The sequence below is a fragment of the Lethenteron reissneri genome, chromosome 72 (genome assembly GCF_015708825.2).
Source record: "Lethenteron reissneri isolate LAM-NWPU_2019-01 chromosome 72, ASM1570882v1, whole genome shotgun sequence".
Lineage (NCBI taxonomy): Eukaryota > Metazoa > Chordata > Hyperoartia > Petromyzontiformes > Petromyzontidae > Lethenteron > Lethenteron reissneri.
The window spans coordinates 3,813,963-3,833,315 of record NC_083850.1 but is presented as its reverse complement, the minus strand read 5'-3'; the positions used below and the strand labels follow the sequence as shown (position 1 = coordinate 3,833,315).

At 47.3% G+C, this 19,353-nt stretch overlaps 1 protein-coding gene across 1 annotated transcript in view; it reads left to right on the top strand.

Moving 5' to 3' along the window:
• The window catches only part of LOC133361328 (guanylate-binding protein 3-like), a 47,536-nt gene that overhangs the window by 23,301 nt on the left and 4,882 nt on the right, over positions 1–19,353 (top strand). Inside the window, exons 3-4 of the mRNA XM_061580262.1 lie at positions 12,723–12,832; positions 14,265–14,502. Coding sequence (XP_061436246.1) covers positions 12,723–12,832; positions 14,265–14,502 — 348 coding nt within the window. The remainder of the gene's footprint in view (positions 1–12,722; positions 12,833–14,264; positions 14,503–19,353) is intronic.

Here is a 19,353-nt window from a genome sequence, read left to right as displayed (position 1 = left end):
TATCATCGAGGTAAATCAAACAGGTGTCCCATTGGAGGCCTGACAAAACCAATTCCATGAGCCTCTGGAACGTGGCGGGAGCGGAATGTAAGCCCATGGGCAATCGGTTGAATTCAAATAGGCCTCCCGGTGTCCGGAAAGCGGTTTTTGGTTTCGATTCGTCATCGAGGGGCAATTGCCAAAATCCCGAAAGCAGATCGAGCGTCGAAAAAAACTGTGCTCCCGCCAAGGCATCCAGCGACTCATCCATCCTGGGGAGCGGATACGCATCGGCCATTGAGATTTTGTTTAGGCGGCGGAAATCGACACAGAACCGCAAGGACCCGTCCTGTTTTTTAACCAGGACGATAGGAGCACCCCATGGACTGGAAGAGGGCGAAATGATGTCGGCCGCCAACATGTCATTAACCGCCGACTGCACATGCTCCTTCTCGGCTGGGCTGAGCCGGAAGGGATTCTGTCGAATAGGGGCCGCGTCCCCTGTAGCTATGTGGTGGCGCAACAGGTCTGTGCAGCCAATATCGTACTTGTGTCTGCTAAACACGTCAGCGAACTCGAGTAGCAAGCCCCTCAATGCTCCCAACTGCACACTGGACAAGTTACTAGACCCGGCACACAACGAGTCCAACCACCCTGTCCCCTCCTCACTTTGAGGATGCGTATCGACACTCGAATCCGCGTGAGCAACGAGCTGTTCCTCGACGGGTAGCGGCGCGGCGTGAGCCAGCACCGTTCCCTGTGTAATTACGGCCGGCCGCGACCCCGTATTCAGGACCATAACGAACGGCTCACTGTCCCCCCTCACCATGGTCTGAGCTACCGCTAAGTCGAGGCCCCCTTTGGCTCTGTTAGACGGCCCCAACAGAACTCCCTGTGCCCCCGCATCCACCCCGAGGGGTTTTCTCAACCGAAGGGGTACCAACATTTGCGATCCCAGGGGCACCCGTACAGTCTGAGTTGCCAGCGCCTGCACCGTCGCACAAACCGTGCGTATTTTAGTAGGACTCGTCAAAAACACAACCCGCCGTCCCGATGGAAGCTCAATGCAGGTCTGATCTATGAGAATTTTGATGGGCATTTTAGACAGAAAGTCCGTACCTAGTAAACAAGGAACGGCCAGCGATGATGATACAAAAATAGGACCCGCCAATTTGATATCGCCAATACAAATAGTCGCCCGAATCTGGCCAATGATTCCCAAGGATCCCCCGTTCGCCGCGTAAAATGGTACGTCCACCGGCAGAAGGGGTCGACATTGGACGGGAAGAATATTATAAATAAGGTCCGAAATGATAGTGGCCGACGCACCCGTGTCCACAAGCACCCGGACCTCAACCCCGTCAATAAACCTTTTTACCACGGACGACCCGGCCGACGCAGCCACTATCCTGTGGGCCAATTCGGACCATTCGACTGCTTTCGGGCCGTGTACGAACCCCCCTCGCCGAACCGAACCCCCGGTGCCCATACGCGGTCCCCCCACCACCAAGCGGCGACCCGAACGTGCCGTGTATGTGGACCGAGCGTGTGAGGTGCCGCGACTTGCCGGGTTTAGCTGGGATGACTTGTGGCCCTGGTCGTCGTCCGGACGTGGTCCCGTGGCACGCTGACGCGGAGCCCGAAACCCGGACGCGACGTGACCCCGAAGGCCGCAGTTGTAGCAGACGACGAGGGACGTCGTAGGTTTCGGTTGCTCCAGCTTGCGGGATGAACGTGTGGGCGAACGACCTCCCGTTCTCCACTCCCCCGGTCTCGATACGGTGAAGGCCTCCTCCCGAGCCGCAGCAGGCTGAGGCCCGGCGACCGTGGCGGCCGGTGCCCCGTTCCCCGCCGATGCGCAGATGACCATCGGCTTGCGCTTGAGGACTTCGTATGCGTGAATACTCGTGGCGATCCCCAGGGAGCAGATGTCCATTTCGTCCGCCGTATTGATGGGGACTCCCAAGTCGTGAGCCAACGCCAGCAGCTGCTCCGTCACCATGGCGTCCTTCCCCTCCTTGTCCATGCGGGAAAAAGCTGCGTCCGCCAGGGCGAGCAGCGCCGTGCGATAGGCGAGCGTTGTTTCTCCAACCACCTTTCGCCGATCGTAGAAATGGTGGCGACAGGTCGAGGGCGGCCCGAACACCTTAGTCATTAAGTGTAGCGCGGCCTGGAGCGTTGAGCGGGACGACCTTGGGGCAGATGTGAAGGCTGCAAGCGCGTCGTCGTCGAGCATCGCTGGCAGCGCGCGCAGGGCAGTGGTGTTGGACCACCCCGACATTTCTTGATGTGCGAGGAACCTTCGTTGGAAGGCTCCCCAGTCGCCCCCGTCTGCCTTGAACGCCGACAGCGCGGGCAATCGTTGCTGGAGGACCCGGTCGTCGTCGTCGTCGGAACGATTTTCCCGCGCGCCGCTGTGGTTGTAGAAAATGTCGGCTCCGTCTGCAGGCGCATAATGGAGAGCTCCGGCGCGCGCCGATGACGCGGGCTGCGCTGAGTGGAGATCTCCGGCCACGTGGTGTCCGCGCTTCCCGCCAATTGGTGGCGGACCCTCAAAAACGGCGCCAACTTCAAAACTTTTGGCGCGAAGCGCCTTCTGGCGGGATCCCTCCAGCCGCGCTCCCTCCTCCAACCCCAAAGCCGTCCCTCCGCCCGCTGGAACGGAGATTTCCGCCAAAATTGCAGCGGCGGCGAGCAGCAACTCCGCCAGGCGGGAGTGTGCGTCCTGTAGGCTGGTGTCGGAGGCAAGCGGAGCGTCGGCCATCGCCGCGAAGTGCTGCATCGGCGGCAACTCCTCGTCCTCTCCTCCCGAGGTTGGTGTCTCCGGTACGCCATCGTCTTCCCGATCTCGTTCGTGGGTACGGGTAGTCTTCCTAGTATCCATTCTTCTTGAAGACAGGTTTACTTCTGACGCCAGTTGTAATGTAATAACTCGGCGGGAGACGACTTCACAGGTAGCACACTCTTTTATTTCACCAACTATGGTTACACGGGTGACTAACACCCACTTAGTTACACGGGTGGCTAACACCAGCCTAACCCACACGGTTCTCCTGGCTACACCAACACGGGCTCTTACGCCCCGTAGCCTCTCGGAACACACCCGGCCGGGGTGTCCGTCTCGACTCTGGATCCCACAGTCCCGACCCACATGGGCGTCGGACCACGGGTCCCACAGTCTCTCCTCCGAGCCACACAGGGCCCCGGTCCTGACAAGGACAGCGGGACTAGGGGTCTCGGGCCACTACCTCCTCAACTCCGTCTTCGATCTTCAACTGGTTAACAACAACCCCGAGTGCTCTCGCGCGTCACCCTTTATGCACCTCCTGCGGACGTCGCTGAGAGCACCCATTCCATTTGACCAATCACTGGGCGCTGGCTACGATCCTCTTTTCCCACCTCGTGTCAGCGCGTCTCACGACCCCAGTCGCGCCGCCCCGTAATCCCTCACCCCCGGCGCGCGCGTCCACACCACGCCCACATCGCGTGCCCAACCCCGCACCCCGTGCCGCCCCGTGATCCATCACTGTCGGCGCACGTCAACACCACCACTACACATGCATAACCGTCTTAATTATAAGAACTGTATCCTGCGTTGAGATATGAATTTGGAGATCTAACATGACATAAACACACTAAGATAATCAATAAATGTTTAATCAAAGATAATTGTTTTATCCCGATTGATACCACTCTGGATTACGAAGCTAAGCCTAATTATCATAACTGCCCACATTAACATAATCGCAAACATTCGCATAAATGAATACGATTATCTCCATGATTATCATAATTTATGCATATAATAACATACATTAACATAATATTCGCGCTTTACGCACTTTTTTCCAATTCTTATTTAACTAGCAGTCGCCGCCCGCTTCGCGGGCGGTGTGTATATGCTTGGATGGTGGGGGGTTGAAAGTGGCTGGACACAATAGATATGTTTTGGTGATTGTTTTATGTTTATTTTTGTGAGGTTATATGAATTTTTATGAGACGCTCAATCGACAATTTAAAGAATGCAACTTATTCAAATATAGAATGCAACTTATTGAAATATCTGGCGATACACGATATTCTTCGTGTACACTCCGTCTTCCTCCTCGTCGTCAGGTCCCTCAATAAGCGCCTTGATGTTGGATCTTGCCGTGACTCGCAATAGTGCCACGTACAGTTGGCCGTGCGAGAAGCATGGCGTTGGTAGATATAATCCCAGGTTGTGAACAGTTTGGCCTTGCGCCTTGTTGATGGTCATCGCGAAGGCTGGGACAATGGGGAACTGTTTGCGCCGAAATCGAAATGGGAAGTCCTTCGTGTCCAATTCGCGGCGGATATTGTTGTTCTCAAGCAGCGAGTCCAAGACCAAGTGTGGGTACTCGGAAAGCTGCGGGAGGTCATCAAAGTCCGACAGAGCCATCGCACCTGCCGTGAGGAACTCGTGGAGGCTGTGAAGGGTCTTGAACTTTACCATTTATTTTATTTTCTTTGATGCTGCTAATCCTGCATAATGCACGGGTATAAGTAGTACTAATCACATACCTGCATTTCCCATATCCCCTCCCTTTGATGCTGCTAATACTGCATAATGCACGGGCATAGGTAGTACTAATCACATACCTGCATTTCCCATATCCCCTCCCTTTGATGCTGCTAATCATGCATAATGCACGGGCATAGGTAGTACAAATCACATATCTGCATTTCCCATAAATATGCTAAATTCCTCTTGATATGCACATGTTTTTTTTCAAGGCGCCCTTCCCCCCCCTTCCATCCCAGCTTATATATGTGCTCCAAGCACGTGTGCTGTTTCATTCAAACGCTGTCGCCTCGACAGACCTGGTTTTCACCTCAGGACGGCTGCTTGCGTTGTGGCCAAAACGTCGTGAGAATTATTTTATTTTGTTTTATTTTTATTATTTTATTACTTCCCTTCTACGTGACTTTACCGAAAGAACCAAGAAGATTTACCATTTCTTCTTTGTTGGTCAGCTGGCGGTACTGGTACTCGTAATCGCGAGCCAATTCGTCGTAGAATTTATCCCAGAGAGCCTTCGTATCTGCTGGCATGGAATACAGCAGAATCGTAGCGAAGAGTAGACGAAGCTGGTACGGCATCTGAAAGAGCGAGGCTTCTTCCAGACACGCAACCCATTCGCGATCGCTCTCAAGGTAGCCTGCTCGCATGGCTGCTTTCAGCGGTTTGTTTTGTTTAATTTTAATCGTAACGCACCATCCATATGCGCTCCACCATCCACCATGCCCTTGCATGGCAAAGACACAGCTGCGGTGTGCGTCAGCGTGTGCGCCATCCACAGTGACATTGGTCAGCAATCGCACCGTTCCGATCGCACACAGGTTAGCCCCTGCATCCTCCGTCTGTATGTACACACACAGACAGATGCGCTATGGGGCCACCTATTTTTTTCTTATGTTAAAATGTATTTTGTTGGTGTGTTTACGTTTACGTATTCCCATTGTGGGTGTTTTACGCATGCATCAGATTTTTGGGTTCCTCACATATGGTATCAGAGGTGTGGGTCACTCCATTTCTCAATCGAACAATAACGGGGATCGTTTGAGTTATGACAGCTTGCAGATAGAAACATTGCATGATCGTATATTAATAATGACAGAATTTGTACCCCAGTGGAGGGCATCCCCCACCCGGCGCTTCTTACCGGTACTGTGAGACTTACAAATCCAGACCTCTCCTCCTCCTGAACCGTTGACAATACCCTGTGGCAGTACCATAATCATCTCAAAAAAGCGATCACTTTCCTATGGCCATTTTGATCCCGGGAGTTACCGGGGTGGTGTCACACTGTACTCATTGTTTTAGCATGTCGCAAATTCCGATATGGCTTGTGCAACGGCCAGAGAGTGACAGCGGCGGGGGCCGGGCTGCAACCTTTTTAGACAGTTTATTACATTTCAAAGTGCATGGGATTGGCACTCCAAAACATCATAAATGTACAGTAACGCCAACTGCATCAGTGCCAAACATGATACGCAGACACATGCTGCATATTATGCAACACATGCCCTTACCACCAGCAGCATGCACAACATCTGAATTAGACAACCGAAGTAGACAGCAAGCCGTTCATGGAGACGTGATCAACGTCAATACATAATAATGGTAATAAGCCGGATAGTACCCATTGTACCCATCAAACAGTCAGCTCGGTTGCCCCATGGGGGTATTGACCCATGGGCGAAACTGTAGGGGGCGCTACGCAACTGGCCGTGGTCCCGGCAGGTGAAGCTGCCAGCTCAGTCCACTAAGACTTACGGTATAGCGACCCCTGCCTACTCGTAAGGTAAAGTTGTTTGGGGACTCCACTAATCGCAGCACGCAGCACCCATTTTTTACATAAATATACGTAATATTAGCGTAACTACCATTCGCACACTTGCATACACACCACACTCACACAGCGCAGGGTCTGCGCCCACAGTGCACTGCAGCACTGCGGCGCAGACCTTGCCAAACCTATGCTATCGCTCTCTTCCGGGCGTGTTAATTATTTATTTTTATCGAATCAAAGTGAGCTGTGGCTTTTTGCCGGCTGTTTTATTTTCATCGAATCAGAGCGAGCTGTTTGGGCGGGTCCGTAAATAAATTAACGTCCAGATACGCACGCAGACGACCAAACCAGCGTAGTTGTTTAAGACTAGCAGTTGCCGCCCGCTTCGCGGGCGGTGTGTATATACTTAGTTGGTGGGGAGTTGAAAGTGGCTGTACACAATAGACATGTTTTGGTGATTGTTCAATGTTTATTTTTGTGAGGTTATATGTATTTTTACGAGACGCTCAATCGACAATATTCAAGAATGCAAGTAATTGAAATATAGAATGCAACTTATTCAAATATCTGGCGATACACGATATTCTTCGTGTACACACCGTCTTCCTCCTCGTCGTCAGGTCCCTCAATAAGCGCCTTGATGTTGGATCTTGCCGTGACTCGCGATAGTGCCACGTACAGTTGGCCGTGCGAGAAGCATGGCGTTGGTAGATATAATCCCAGGTTGTGAACAGTTTGCCCTTGCGCCTTGTTGATGGTCATCGCGAAGGCTGGGACAATGGGGAACTGCTTGCGCCGAAGTCAAAATGGGAAGTCCTTCGTGTCGTCGTCGCTGATGAAGATGATCTGAGGGATCAACACCTCCTTACCGTTATGGGTTCCTGTCATGAATGTCTCGCGAATGACGTGTGGCTTCATTTCCACGATGCGAAGCCGTGTTCCGTTGCACAGGCCAGCGTCCGGGTTCAAGTTGCGCATCATCATCACTGGGATGCCTTTGTTGAGGATCAACTTGTGTGGCGGAACCCTGTTGATGTTCACTGAGTTGAGGACCTCTGTCTCAAAGAATGCTGACCTTGCTCTCTCGTCGTCCTCAACCGAATCTGTAGACAGGTACACTTGTGACGCTTCTCTGAGGCGATCCGCGACAGCCTCATTCACTCGCTGCACAGCGGCGTTGGTCGGTGTTAGAATAGTGCGGCGAGCGAAGTAGTCGTTCTTTGCCACCAAAGGGTAATTCACTTCATCTACACTGTACATGACATCGACAATCCTCTTCAACCCGAGTGGAACGGGCAGATGACTGCCGTCCTCATCTCCGTCGATGTCTGGGTTGTATTGAGGATTGTCGATCACCATGGCACGCGGAATCTTCATGCAATCCGGACCGAGGTCTGGATCAACTTCATGCCTACCCTCTCCGACTTCCAAAAAAAATTCTGAAAAGGCAGCAAGTTCTGCGGCTGATTCTTGGTTTTCTGCGCACTGGACTCTCATGTTCACAGTCAGATGAAATTGCTTGAAGTGGGACCACAGGTAGGACGACTTGAAATACGCATCCACAGTATCATCTGGTGTTCCTTTCTTGACAACTGGCAGAATCTGTCGAAAGTCACCGGACAGGACAACCACTTTGCCTCAACGGTTCATGCAGATTGTCCAAAATATCGCGAGGCGTGCGATCCACCGCTTTAAAGGCAAACCGGTGCATCATTGGGGCTTCATCCCAAACGATAAGACTTGCCTCCTTGATAAATGCTTAGAGCTTGGACTGTTTGCGAATGAAGCATATGGATATGTTCGTCGGTTTCAACGGGATCTTGAACGTGGAATGGCGGTACGGCCGCCTGGAAGCAGCAGCGAGGCAATGCCGCTGGAAGCAACAGCAATCGCAATCTTGCCTTGAAGACGTATCTTCGCCAGCACATGGTTGAGCAGCATGGACTTCCCCGTGCCGCCCGGACCATCGATGAAGAACAGATTTTGATCGGGTTGACTGTCATCGACTGAGCCAACAATTTCGTCGTAGATTTCTCTCTGGTTCGTGTTGAGTCTGTCAGTACGTTCTAGGATGTCTTGTAGCTCGTTTCCATCATATCCTTCCAATTCGCGGCAGATATGGTTGTTCTCAAGCAGCGAGTCCAAGACCAAGTGTGGGTACTCGGAAAGCTGCGGGAGGTCGTCAAAGTCCGACAGAGCCATCCCACCTGCCGTGAGGAACTCGTGGAGGCTGTGAAGGGTCTTGAACTTTACCATTTCTTTTATTTTATTTGATGCTGCTAATCCTGCATAATGCACGGGTATAAGTAGTACTAATCACATACCTGCATTTCCCATATCCCCTCCCTTTGATGCTGCTAATCGTGCATAATGCACGGGCAAAAGTAGTACAAATCACATACCTGCATTTCCCATATCCCCTCCCATTGATGCTGCTAATCCTGCATAATGCACGGGCATAAGTAGCAGTAATCACATACCTGCATTTCCCATAAATATGCTAAATTCCTCTTGATATGCAAATTATTTTGTCAAGGCGCCCTTTCCCACCCTTCCATCCCAGCTTATATATATGCTCCAAGCACGTGTGCTGTTTCATTCAGACGCTGTCGCCTCGACAGACCTGGTTTTCACCTGAGGACGGCTGCTTGCGTTGTGGCCGAAACGTCGTGAGAATTATCTTATGTTGTTTTATTTTTATTATTTTATTACTTCCCTTCTACGTGACTTTACCGAAAGAACCAAGAAGATTTACCATTTCTTCTTTGTTGGTCAGCTGGCGGTACTGGTACTCGTAATCGCGAGCCAATTCGTCGTAGAATTTATCCCAGAGAGCCTTCGTATCTGCTGGCATGGAATACAGCAGAATGGTAGCGAAGAGTTGACGAAGCTGGTACGGCATCTGAAAGAGCGAGGCTTCTTCCAGACACGCAACCTATTCGCGATCGCTCTCAAGGTAGCCTGCTCGCATGGCTGCTTCCAGCGGTTTGTTTTGTTTTATTTTATTCGTAACGCATCATCCATATGCACTCCACCATCCACCATGCCCTTGCATCACAAAGACACAGCTCCGGTGTGCGTCAGCGTGTGCACCATCCACAGTGACATTGGTCAGCAATTGCACCGTTCCGATCGCACACAGGTTGGCCCCTGCATTCTCCGTCTGTATGTACACACACAGACAAATCCGTTATGGGGCCACCTATTGTTTTCTTATGAAAAAATATTTAGTTGGTGTTTTTAAGTTTACGTATTACCATTGTGGGTGTTTTACGCATGCATCCGATTTTTGGGTTCCTCACATATGGTATCAGAGGTGTGGGTCACTCCATTTCTCAATCGAACAATAACGGGGATCGTTTCAGTTATGACAGCTTGCAGATAGAAACATTGCATGATCGTATACTAATAATGACAGAATTTGTACCCCAGTGGAGGTCATCCCCCACCCGGCGCTTCTTACCGGTACTGTGAGACTTACAAATCCAGACCTCTCCTCCTGAACCGTTCACAATACCCTGTGGTAGTACCATAATCATCTAAAAAAAGCGATAACTTTCCAATGGCCATTTTGATCCCGGGAGTTACCCGGGTGGTGTCGCACTGTACTCATTGTCTTAGCATGTCGCAAATTCCAATATGGCTTGTGCAACGGCCAGAGAGTGACAGCGGCGGGGGCCGGGCTGCAACCTTTGTAGACAGCTTATTACATTTCAAAGTGCATGGGATTGGCACTCCAAAACATGATAAATGTACAGTAACGCCAACTGCATCCGTGGCAAACATGATACGCGGACACATGCTGCATATTATTCAACACATGCCCTTACCAGCAGCAGCATGCCGTCCATGGAGACGTGATGAACGTCAATACATAATAATGGTAATAAGCCGGATAGTACCCATTGTACCCATCAAACAGTCAGCTGGGTTGCCCCATGGGAGTATTGACCCATGGGCGAAACTGTAGGGGGCGCTACGCAACTGGCCGTGGTCCCGGCAGGTGAAGCTGGCAGCTCAGTCCGCTAAGACTCACTGTATAGCGACCCCTGCCTACTCGTAAGGTAAAATTGTTTGGGGACTCCACTAATCGCAGCACGCAGCACCCATTTTTTACATAAATAAACGTAATATTAGCGTAACTACCATTCGCACACTTGCATACACACCACACTCACACAGCGCAGGGTCTGCGCCCACAGTTCACTGCACCACTGCGGCGCAGACCTTGCCAAACCTATGCTGTCGCTCTCTTCCGGGCGTGTTAATTATTTATTTTTATCGAATCAAAGTGAGCTGTGGCTTTTTGCCGGCTGTTTTATTTTCATCGAATCAGAGCGAGCTGTTTGGGCGGGTCCGTAAATAAATTAACGTCCAGATACGCACGCAGACGACCAAACCAGCGTAGTTGTTTAAGATTTTAGAATTTGTATCAAAATTTCATAACACCGACATATACAACAGCAGGAGGCACCGTCCTCCCCTTTTATTGTTAGGGAGTTCACGCCACTACTTGCACCGACGGTGCCGACCAAGACAGCCAACTGCTGTCTGGCGATTCTATGTCACTACACATGTGTAGTGACCCCGGGAGGGGACCTCGAGGCTGTTTTGTGGAGTGGAATCCCCTTCGTGCTGCTAAAGTCTTCACTGCCGTCTCCGTCTTCACCATCTCGGTGTTGCCAGTCAGGCAGTCTACCAGCTGTCCTGACTGGGACCTGTAGTTAGTAAGTGTTACTGTCAGGTCAGGTTAATAAATAGGGTGCCTCCTACTCTTAGTGTCTCTGAGTCAGTCACTACACATGTATAGCGTCCCTTTTAAGAAATTAATGTAGGAAATTACATCGAGCCACAAGGACCAACTTAATGAAGTATAAAAAAAAAACAACCCTTATCTTTACGGTGTGCAGATGCTGTCATGCAGAAGTGGATGTATGCTCCTCCCTAGACTTTTTCCTTACCAAGGTGGAGCTTGTGTACTTCAATGACCTGGAGAGATATGGCAGCGCGAGCTTTAGCTCCTGGTAGGGTCAAAACCCAACAGGTCAACGTTTAGGAGCCAGACAAAGAGCAGTACAAAGTTCTTTATTTTTCACATCTTTGGCTTCGATAAATTATTATGCAAATTGTTTATACAAACATCACCATATACGAACACAAATCTTCAAAGAGCATCTGCGGAAACTATTGTAGTTTTCTTTGACATTTTTGCTGGCAAGATTCTTGCACGGATTCTTCTGACCAACAGTACTCTGAATCCCATTGTAGCTTTCTTGTTCAACTGACTACTATGCACATGGTTTTTGGAACCAGAGACCTTCAGGAAGTATGCCGCCATAAATTGATCAACATAATCCAATCCCATATTGGCATCACTGGCAGGATCAGTGTCAAATTGGGGTGAAGTAATTGTGCGTTCTTTGCTTCCAGCTTTTTCGGTCTAGACTTCACTGTGATGCTTGAAGAAGCACTATGTGCCTCTTCTGATAATGTCTCCATATGCCACCAAAAATGGTCTTTGATCGTGTGAACACAAAGGTCACTGAAGCAATTATTCAGTAGCCGTTTTATGCTGTTAAGTGTGCACTGACGGCGCACTTGAAAACATTATTTAAAGTAATTAAAATGATGTGCTAAAGCAGCTTGAAACGTCTGAAGACCCAGCTACGCCCTCGATACAAAGACAATGCTCTGATAATTGAATTTTCCAAACAATTCGCGTCACCGTGGACTTGCAGGAGTGTGTGCACACCTCGAGTGTTGATGTGCTGTCTCGCATATATAGCTTTATGATAAATTGTTGTCTCACCGTGTTCTTCATGTCTGTTGCTCATGCTTGTTTTTTTAAAATATACACGACAACAGCATTCTGGTCTTGTGTACACCCTCCTCATCCATAACACCACACCTGCTGCACTGCACATGATTCCATTCCTTTGCAGCATCCAATGTGGAAGTGCTGTCTATTGGTCTCTGGAGCAAAGTGAAGACCCACCAGAACTGGCATTTATTGCCATCATCCTGGAACCTAAGGGACAGGAGATAGATGCTTTTCAAAAGGCTGTAAATATATATTACTAAATTATAATACCATAGATTGTCTATGAGGACTAACCGTTGTATTTCATGAGCATATATTTCATTTAGACAATTATACACAGTATTAGTGAGCATACTGTATATGAAGGACGAAATTGAGGTCCATGGAGTGGTATGGTCAGATCCATGCCCCCTGCCTTTATCTCTCAAATTATGTTCACACACTGCACCAAGTACCAATTAAAGTTTGAGTTGACACTGTAGTATGGAATAAAACTCAGGAGCCAAGTTCAGAGTGCATTGAGATAACTGCCATGTAACTACTCAACCTACCGCTGATGTAACAATCATAACAGAGGGGTTGTACATTTTACACGTGTTGTCATGCAGGGAGATGAACACCATGACATGTGGATTTTTGTCATGGCTGTCCTGATGAGCACCACGCTGGTGTGGAACATCATGGGGGCCCTTGATCATCACAGCTTAGAGCAACTCAAGTATCTTTCTCAGTTGCGGAACAAATGTTGTTTGTGTCTATATATGCGTTTATGAATAATACAATTGCTTACCCATATAAAACATCATGGAGTGACTCTTTAATGAGTATTGAGAGTTTAAATCTTCTTTGAGGGTTGACTCATTCCATAATTCCTGTGCAGTAGATAAAGCAAATACCAGTATGCGGTGAAGTCAACAGTTGGTTGTCCGATTCTCATCCCTGGAATAGGAATGTGGGACTTTAACCACAGGCTAAAGGCTGTAATCATGACATGAGCACCACCTCAATGCTCATATGAGCAGGGAATCAATTTGTCTAAGGGACACTGCACGGATCTCAGAACAAAACTATGCTAAAATGACTGGGCTGAGACATAAATAGACAGAAAAAGGCATGGCTATAAATAACAGACGAGACTTCAGTACATTTAATTTTTCTGCCAATTTTGCCAATAAGTAAAAATATTTTCTCAGCAAATTGCACAGTTTTTTTGTAGCAAACCACATAACAAAGTAAAATGTAAATACATTTTAGTATCACTGTACATTGTGCAATGTATCGCTAAATTTACGTAAGGGGTTTGTGAAGGGAGTCCATCTGCGGTGATTTTTGGGTACGGACATTATTATAAATTCTACACAGCACCACATACGCACTTGGTAGCCATCCTTCTCTCTCGGAGCCCCGAGCAGTATAATACATTAATAAATAAGCCTGAGAAGTTGGGTTCAGTGTAGATATGAGCAAAGCCAAAGTCTCATCCAACAAGTCTGCTAAACCAATGGCGGTTTGTCAAAGGGATAAAACTATAAAGCAGAGCCAAGAATGGGCATCTGGGACAACTGTTGGATGTGACCAGGATAACATGATGGAATAAAGTGGACAGCAGGTTGAAGTGCTTTTGAAAGGCTGAAATTGATTATGATGGCAACCTACCAATGTACCAAAGGAAAAACATTTTTAATCAGCAGGTACAACCCTGCTTTGACACATGGTTCAGAAATATGGTCATTAACTAAACTTATAGAACAAAAAAGAAAAGTGTGCAATCAAACTTGGAGAGACTCATGCTTGGAATTGCATGGAGAGACAGAAAGAGGAACACGTGGATTAGATAATACACATTCAAACTGTTATCAACATTAAGTGGGCTTTGGCAGGACACATTGGTAGATGTATCTAAAATTGCACGCCTATGTTGAACTTCTTTCGTACCATACATAGCTAACCGTGCACAAAAAGTCGTGGTGGATTGGGTTTACCTTCATCTAGCAGTGTAGATATCGTGAACGATGATGAACTGTGTTAAAGTCTCACTGAAATTAAACCAACATTATGGCAACTAATACTTATAGTTTGCATTGTATAAATGGCTAGCATGGATTAAGGCGATTATTTAAGAGTCGTTTCTTAACTACACCTTCTTGCAGCTTTATAACCAACATCACTGAGCATGTGCAGACAAAAAATACACAAGCAGAAAATGAACAGGAATTGGAAGTTCATAACTACTTCCCAAATTTCATCGTGTGCTTACGGGACTTCACACTGGAACTTGAGCTAAATGAAACGTCCTGCACAGCTGATGAGTACATGGAGCACTCCCTGAAACCGCCAAAAAACGAGGAACTGAGAAAGCAGCGAGAAAAGCTATGCACCTACTTGAAGGTAAGAAATGTTAACAATATATAACGTTGGAAATGTCAGTAATGCTCTCCAGAAGTTCGCAGCCCAGAACTTATTCTAGAATCACTTTCAGACCTTACACACAATATGACATGGTGCTGTCTTGTAATATGTGACAGATGGGAGTCAATATTTTTTCTATTACCGAATTATTTTACACTGTAAGGTCAGCTTAAAACATAAACCCGAACAAGCCATTTCATGTTTTATTGGAATCATACGTTTCATCCATTACAGAGACAATGCATGTTTAGTTTTAAAAACTCTTTTTTATGCCCGTATGGTTATTGCTATTATTTGATTTAAAGTTATTGTTCATGTCTGTTGCCAAAATAAGGTTTAATGCTTTTAAATATGTATTCAATTTTGTGCCGGATATATATTTTTTCATCATCTGGGACATTTACATATGTAATAACGCTCTGCTCATGTTACGTTTGCTCCGTTGTAAAAAAAAAATGGCACGTTTGTGGCATATAGTTGTAAATAATTTATTTGCACTTTTTTGTCCTTTTCACAGAATCGCCAGTGTATTGTGTTCCAGAGACCTGTGGATGAGGAGAATTTAAAAAATCTGGAAAATGTGGCTGATGATAAACTTAGACCTGCATTTTTAGACGCTGCAAAAAAATTCAAAGAGCATGTGCTGCAAACATCTACCGTGAAGCAAATTAACAGCATAACCCTGACTGGCCCCTGTGAGTTGTAATCACGCAACATTTTTAATTAATTTGCATATAATACATTCATATTTTTTTACGTCAAGTTTGACATAAAGTTCAGACGTTCACACATTACATAAAAGACCCTTATTACCTATGACTTGTATTGTCCATGACAGCTGTAGGCATAGGCGAAGTTTGACTTTTATATTTAGGGAGGCAGTGGGATTTTCTCTGCTTTTTACTTTGTGTATCATTACCTTGTCTTTGCGATCGTAAAACAGCATTTAAAAACTACACACGAGCACTTTTTTTTTATAATCAGTAGGCCAGGTTTGCTACCTGGCCAGGAGAATGATAGGGGAAACACTGGAATTTACTCAAAATGTGTAGTTCTAGCTACCGAATTTACAGCTTGTTACTGGCTATAGTTAGTGTACAGTGTTAGACTGTACTTGAAATCACAAATATAGTTTACGTTCATTGGCCCCTATTCACATTGGGCCCGAAACACAAAACTCCTGTTCGAAAATCGCGTTGTGAATAAGGACCATCATTTCATCACCCTTATTTTTTTGTTGTAACCTAATTATTTGACATGTTTTCCAGCTATCACTCATCAACATTTGCAAAAAACATTCTTAGATAAATTAAACGAAGCTACTTCACGGCCTTACGTCCTAGTTTATCGTCCTACTGCACGGCTCATCATAGATTATCACTTACACTTGAGTGTCTACTCTCTTCATGAAGGCTACTGTCGAACTTGAACAAGAATGCGGTTGCATATTTTGCATCACTATATGAAATTACCGCGGAATGGAAGCGCAGTTGGGTTCCGGTTCGCTCTGTACCTCACATTTGGAATCGTGGCTGTATATAATTACTTTATTATTTACCTTAACTGTAAACTACTGAAAAAAAATTCATTAAGGTGTCCAGTTTGGAGTGGTGATGCCTCCCCGTGCCCCCCCCCCCCCCCGCCAATTGCCCATAGCTGTAGAGTCCGTGAAAACTTATATTATCTGTGGGTTCAATTATTCCTATTATCCAAGATCATCGTTTCGATGGATAACAGGAGTTGCATGGAAAAAGTATTCTTTCATCTCCGACCAATCCACACTTTTTAAAATATATTATAAATATAAGGGGCTATATTTAAATCAATTGCATGGGCAGCACTCCTATTAATCATGACATAACAGAGCCAGAAAAAAACACACGCTAGATACACAAAGATAGAGACATACACAATGACCAGGATACACACAGACACTGAGATACACACAAAGACAGGGACACAACAACAAATGCCATCGCCACTAAGTGGTGGTGACGTCAGACCTGCCCACCTAGGTAATGGTCATTAATGTTTGTGAGCAGAGAGTTAGGGACTCCGAATGCACGAAAAACATTCCATAGCCCATGTCTATTGAAGGTATAATAGATCTTGACCAGGTCAATGAAGCAGAGATGCAGGTCGTGTTGGAATTCCCCACACCTCTGCTGTAGCAGACAGACCGAAAATATGGCATCTGTGCAGTGCTGCCCTGGCTTGAAACCACAATGGGGCTCTGCAAGCCTCTCATCAGCATGCCTGGAAAGATGATGTTGAATAATCATTGGCAGGACCTTTCCCACACAGTGAGGAAGGAGATGCCCAGGTAGTAGTTTTTTTTTAAGTCTGTGCGGTCTCCCTTGTAAAGAGGGGGGCAATCCAGGGCATCCTTCCAATCTTGTTGAACGAATCCAGTGGTCCACACGATTATAATGATATTATATGAGGCAATCTGCAAAACAAACGCCACCCTCCCTCAGCAGTTCACTTAGCAGATCATCTGTGCCCGGCACTGTCCTGGTCTCAGACTCTGGATCACCTTCATTAATTCCTAGACAGATGGCACCTCAGACAGCCACTCACAAGAGGTGACGACTTCCAATATCCTAATTTTGGAGCTTTCGTGACTGCAGGAATTATTCTTTGGTTCTTTCGGTTAAGTCACGTCTAAAGATAAAATAATAAATTAAAATAATAGCATATTACGACGTTTCGATTGCAACACAAGCAATCATCATCAGGCATAAAAGAAATAGCAACAAAAATCTAACTAGAAAACTATAGACAGACATACAAGCAGACAGACATCACAAGGACACACAGAGAGAGGACACATATCGGCACAAAGAGAGGGGTCGTTTCTGTGACGGTCCCTTAAATATAGAGAGGGGGGCGGGGACGGAGAGAGGGAGGGGGAAGAGAAAATTAGCATATCAATGAGTGGACGGCAACGTGCTGCTGCTGCTGCAAGTAAGATGACGACGTGGCACGGCACGCAAGCTTGAAAATTAGGAGAAAGGCACACTAAAATTAAATAACCTAGCAAAATATCGAAATGTGATGTAATGCAACACAGAGAGTCGGTCAACACACAATTAACGCATAGCCTGGTTGATTACGTATTTCAAAGATTGCAAAGTTAGAATTTAAGTGTGAAAATTCCAAAGAGAGGACACATGCAGAGATAACAAATAGCCAGAGAGAGAAAAAAGGTAAGCTTAAAACTTCCCCGTAGAAGTGGTTTAATCTTAATTTTGGAGCTTTCTTGACTGCAGGAATTATTATTTGGTTCTTTCGGTTAAGTCACGTCTAATGAAAAAATAATAAATTAAAATAATAGCATATTACGACGTTTCGATTGCAACACAAGCAATCATCATCAGGCATAAAAGAAATAGCAACAAAAATCTAACTAGAAAACTATAGACAGACATACAAGCAGACAGACATCACAAGGACACACAGAGAGAGGACACATATCGGCACAAAGAGAGGGGTCGTTTCTGTGACGGTGCCTTAAATATAGAGAGGGGGGGGCGGGGACGGAGAGAGGGAGGGGGCAGAGAAAATTAGCATATCAATGAGTGGACGGCAACGTGCTGCTGCTGCAAGTAAGATCACGGCGTGGCACGGCACGCAAGCTTGAAAATTAGGAGAAAGGCATACTAAAATTCGTCGTCCAAGGGAAGTTGCCAAAACCCTGAGAGCAAATCCAAGGTGGAGAAGAATCGTGATCCTGCTAGGGCATCCAGAGATTCGTCCATTCGAGGAAGCGGGTAAGTATCGGCCACCGAGATCTTATTTAACCGCCGGAAATCAACGCAGAACCTTAGGGACCCATCTTGCTTTTTAACCAATACTATGGGTGCACCCCAAGGGCTGGTCGAGGGAGAAATAATGTCAGAAGCCAGCATGTCATCTGCAGCCGATTTGACATGATCCTTTTCGGCGGGACTTAACCGAAAAGGATTTTGGCGGATAGGAGCGTTGTCACCGGTGTCAATATGGTGGCGCAGCAAATTGGTACATCCGATATCGTATTTGTGTTTACTAAAGACGTCGGAAAATTCTCGCAAAAGGGTGCGCAATTTAGCACGTTGTGAGTCGGACAGGTCAGGTGACTCCTCCAGCCAACCCTCGTCAATGTCTGAGGGCAGTCGCGACTGAGAATCGGTGGCCACCTGGCCAATGATCGGCGTTTCCGCAGGTACCGGAACCGCATGTGCGAACACGGTTCCCTGCGAAACCACCGCCGTCCGTGTCCCGACATTGAGGACCGCGATAAACGGGTCCTCATCCCCTTTAACAATAGTCTGGGCCGTCACCAAATCTGGCCCATTCACCCCGGCCCTAGACGGCCCCAGCATAATGCCCCGGTCTGAGACCCCTTTAGCGAACGGTCGACGCAACCGCAGGGGCACAAGCATCTGTGCCCCCGGGGGTACGCGCACCATTCGAGCAACGAGCGCCTGTACCGTTGCACAGGCAGTACGCAAGGCAGCGGTGGAAGGCAGGAACGTTATACGTCGGCCCGATGGAAGCTCGATGCATCCCTGGTCAATCAAAATTTTGATAGGCAATTTGGCCAAAAAGTCTGTCCCCAACAGGCACGGAATTGCCAGCAAGGAGGAGACCAACACCGGGCCAGATAGTTTAATGTCCCCGATAGAAATTTGCGCTCGAATTTGGCCGATAATACCTAACGAGCCCCCGTTTGCAGCGTAACATGGTATGTCGACGGGGAGCAACGGGCGACTCTGAACGGGCAGGATATTATAAATCAAATCGGAAATGATAGTCGCTGAAGCTCCCGTGTCGATCAGTACCCGCACC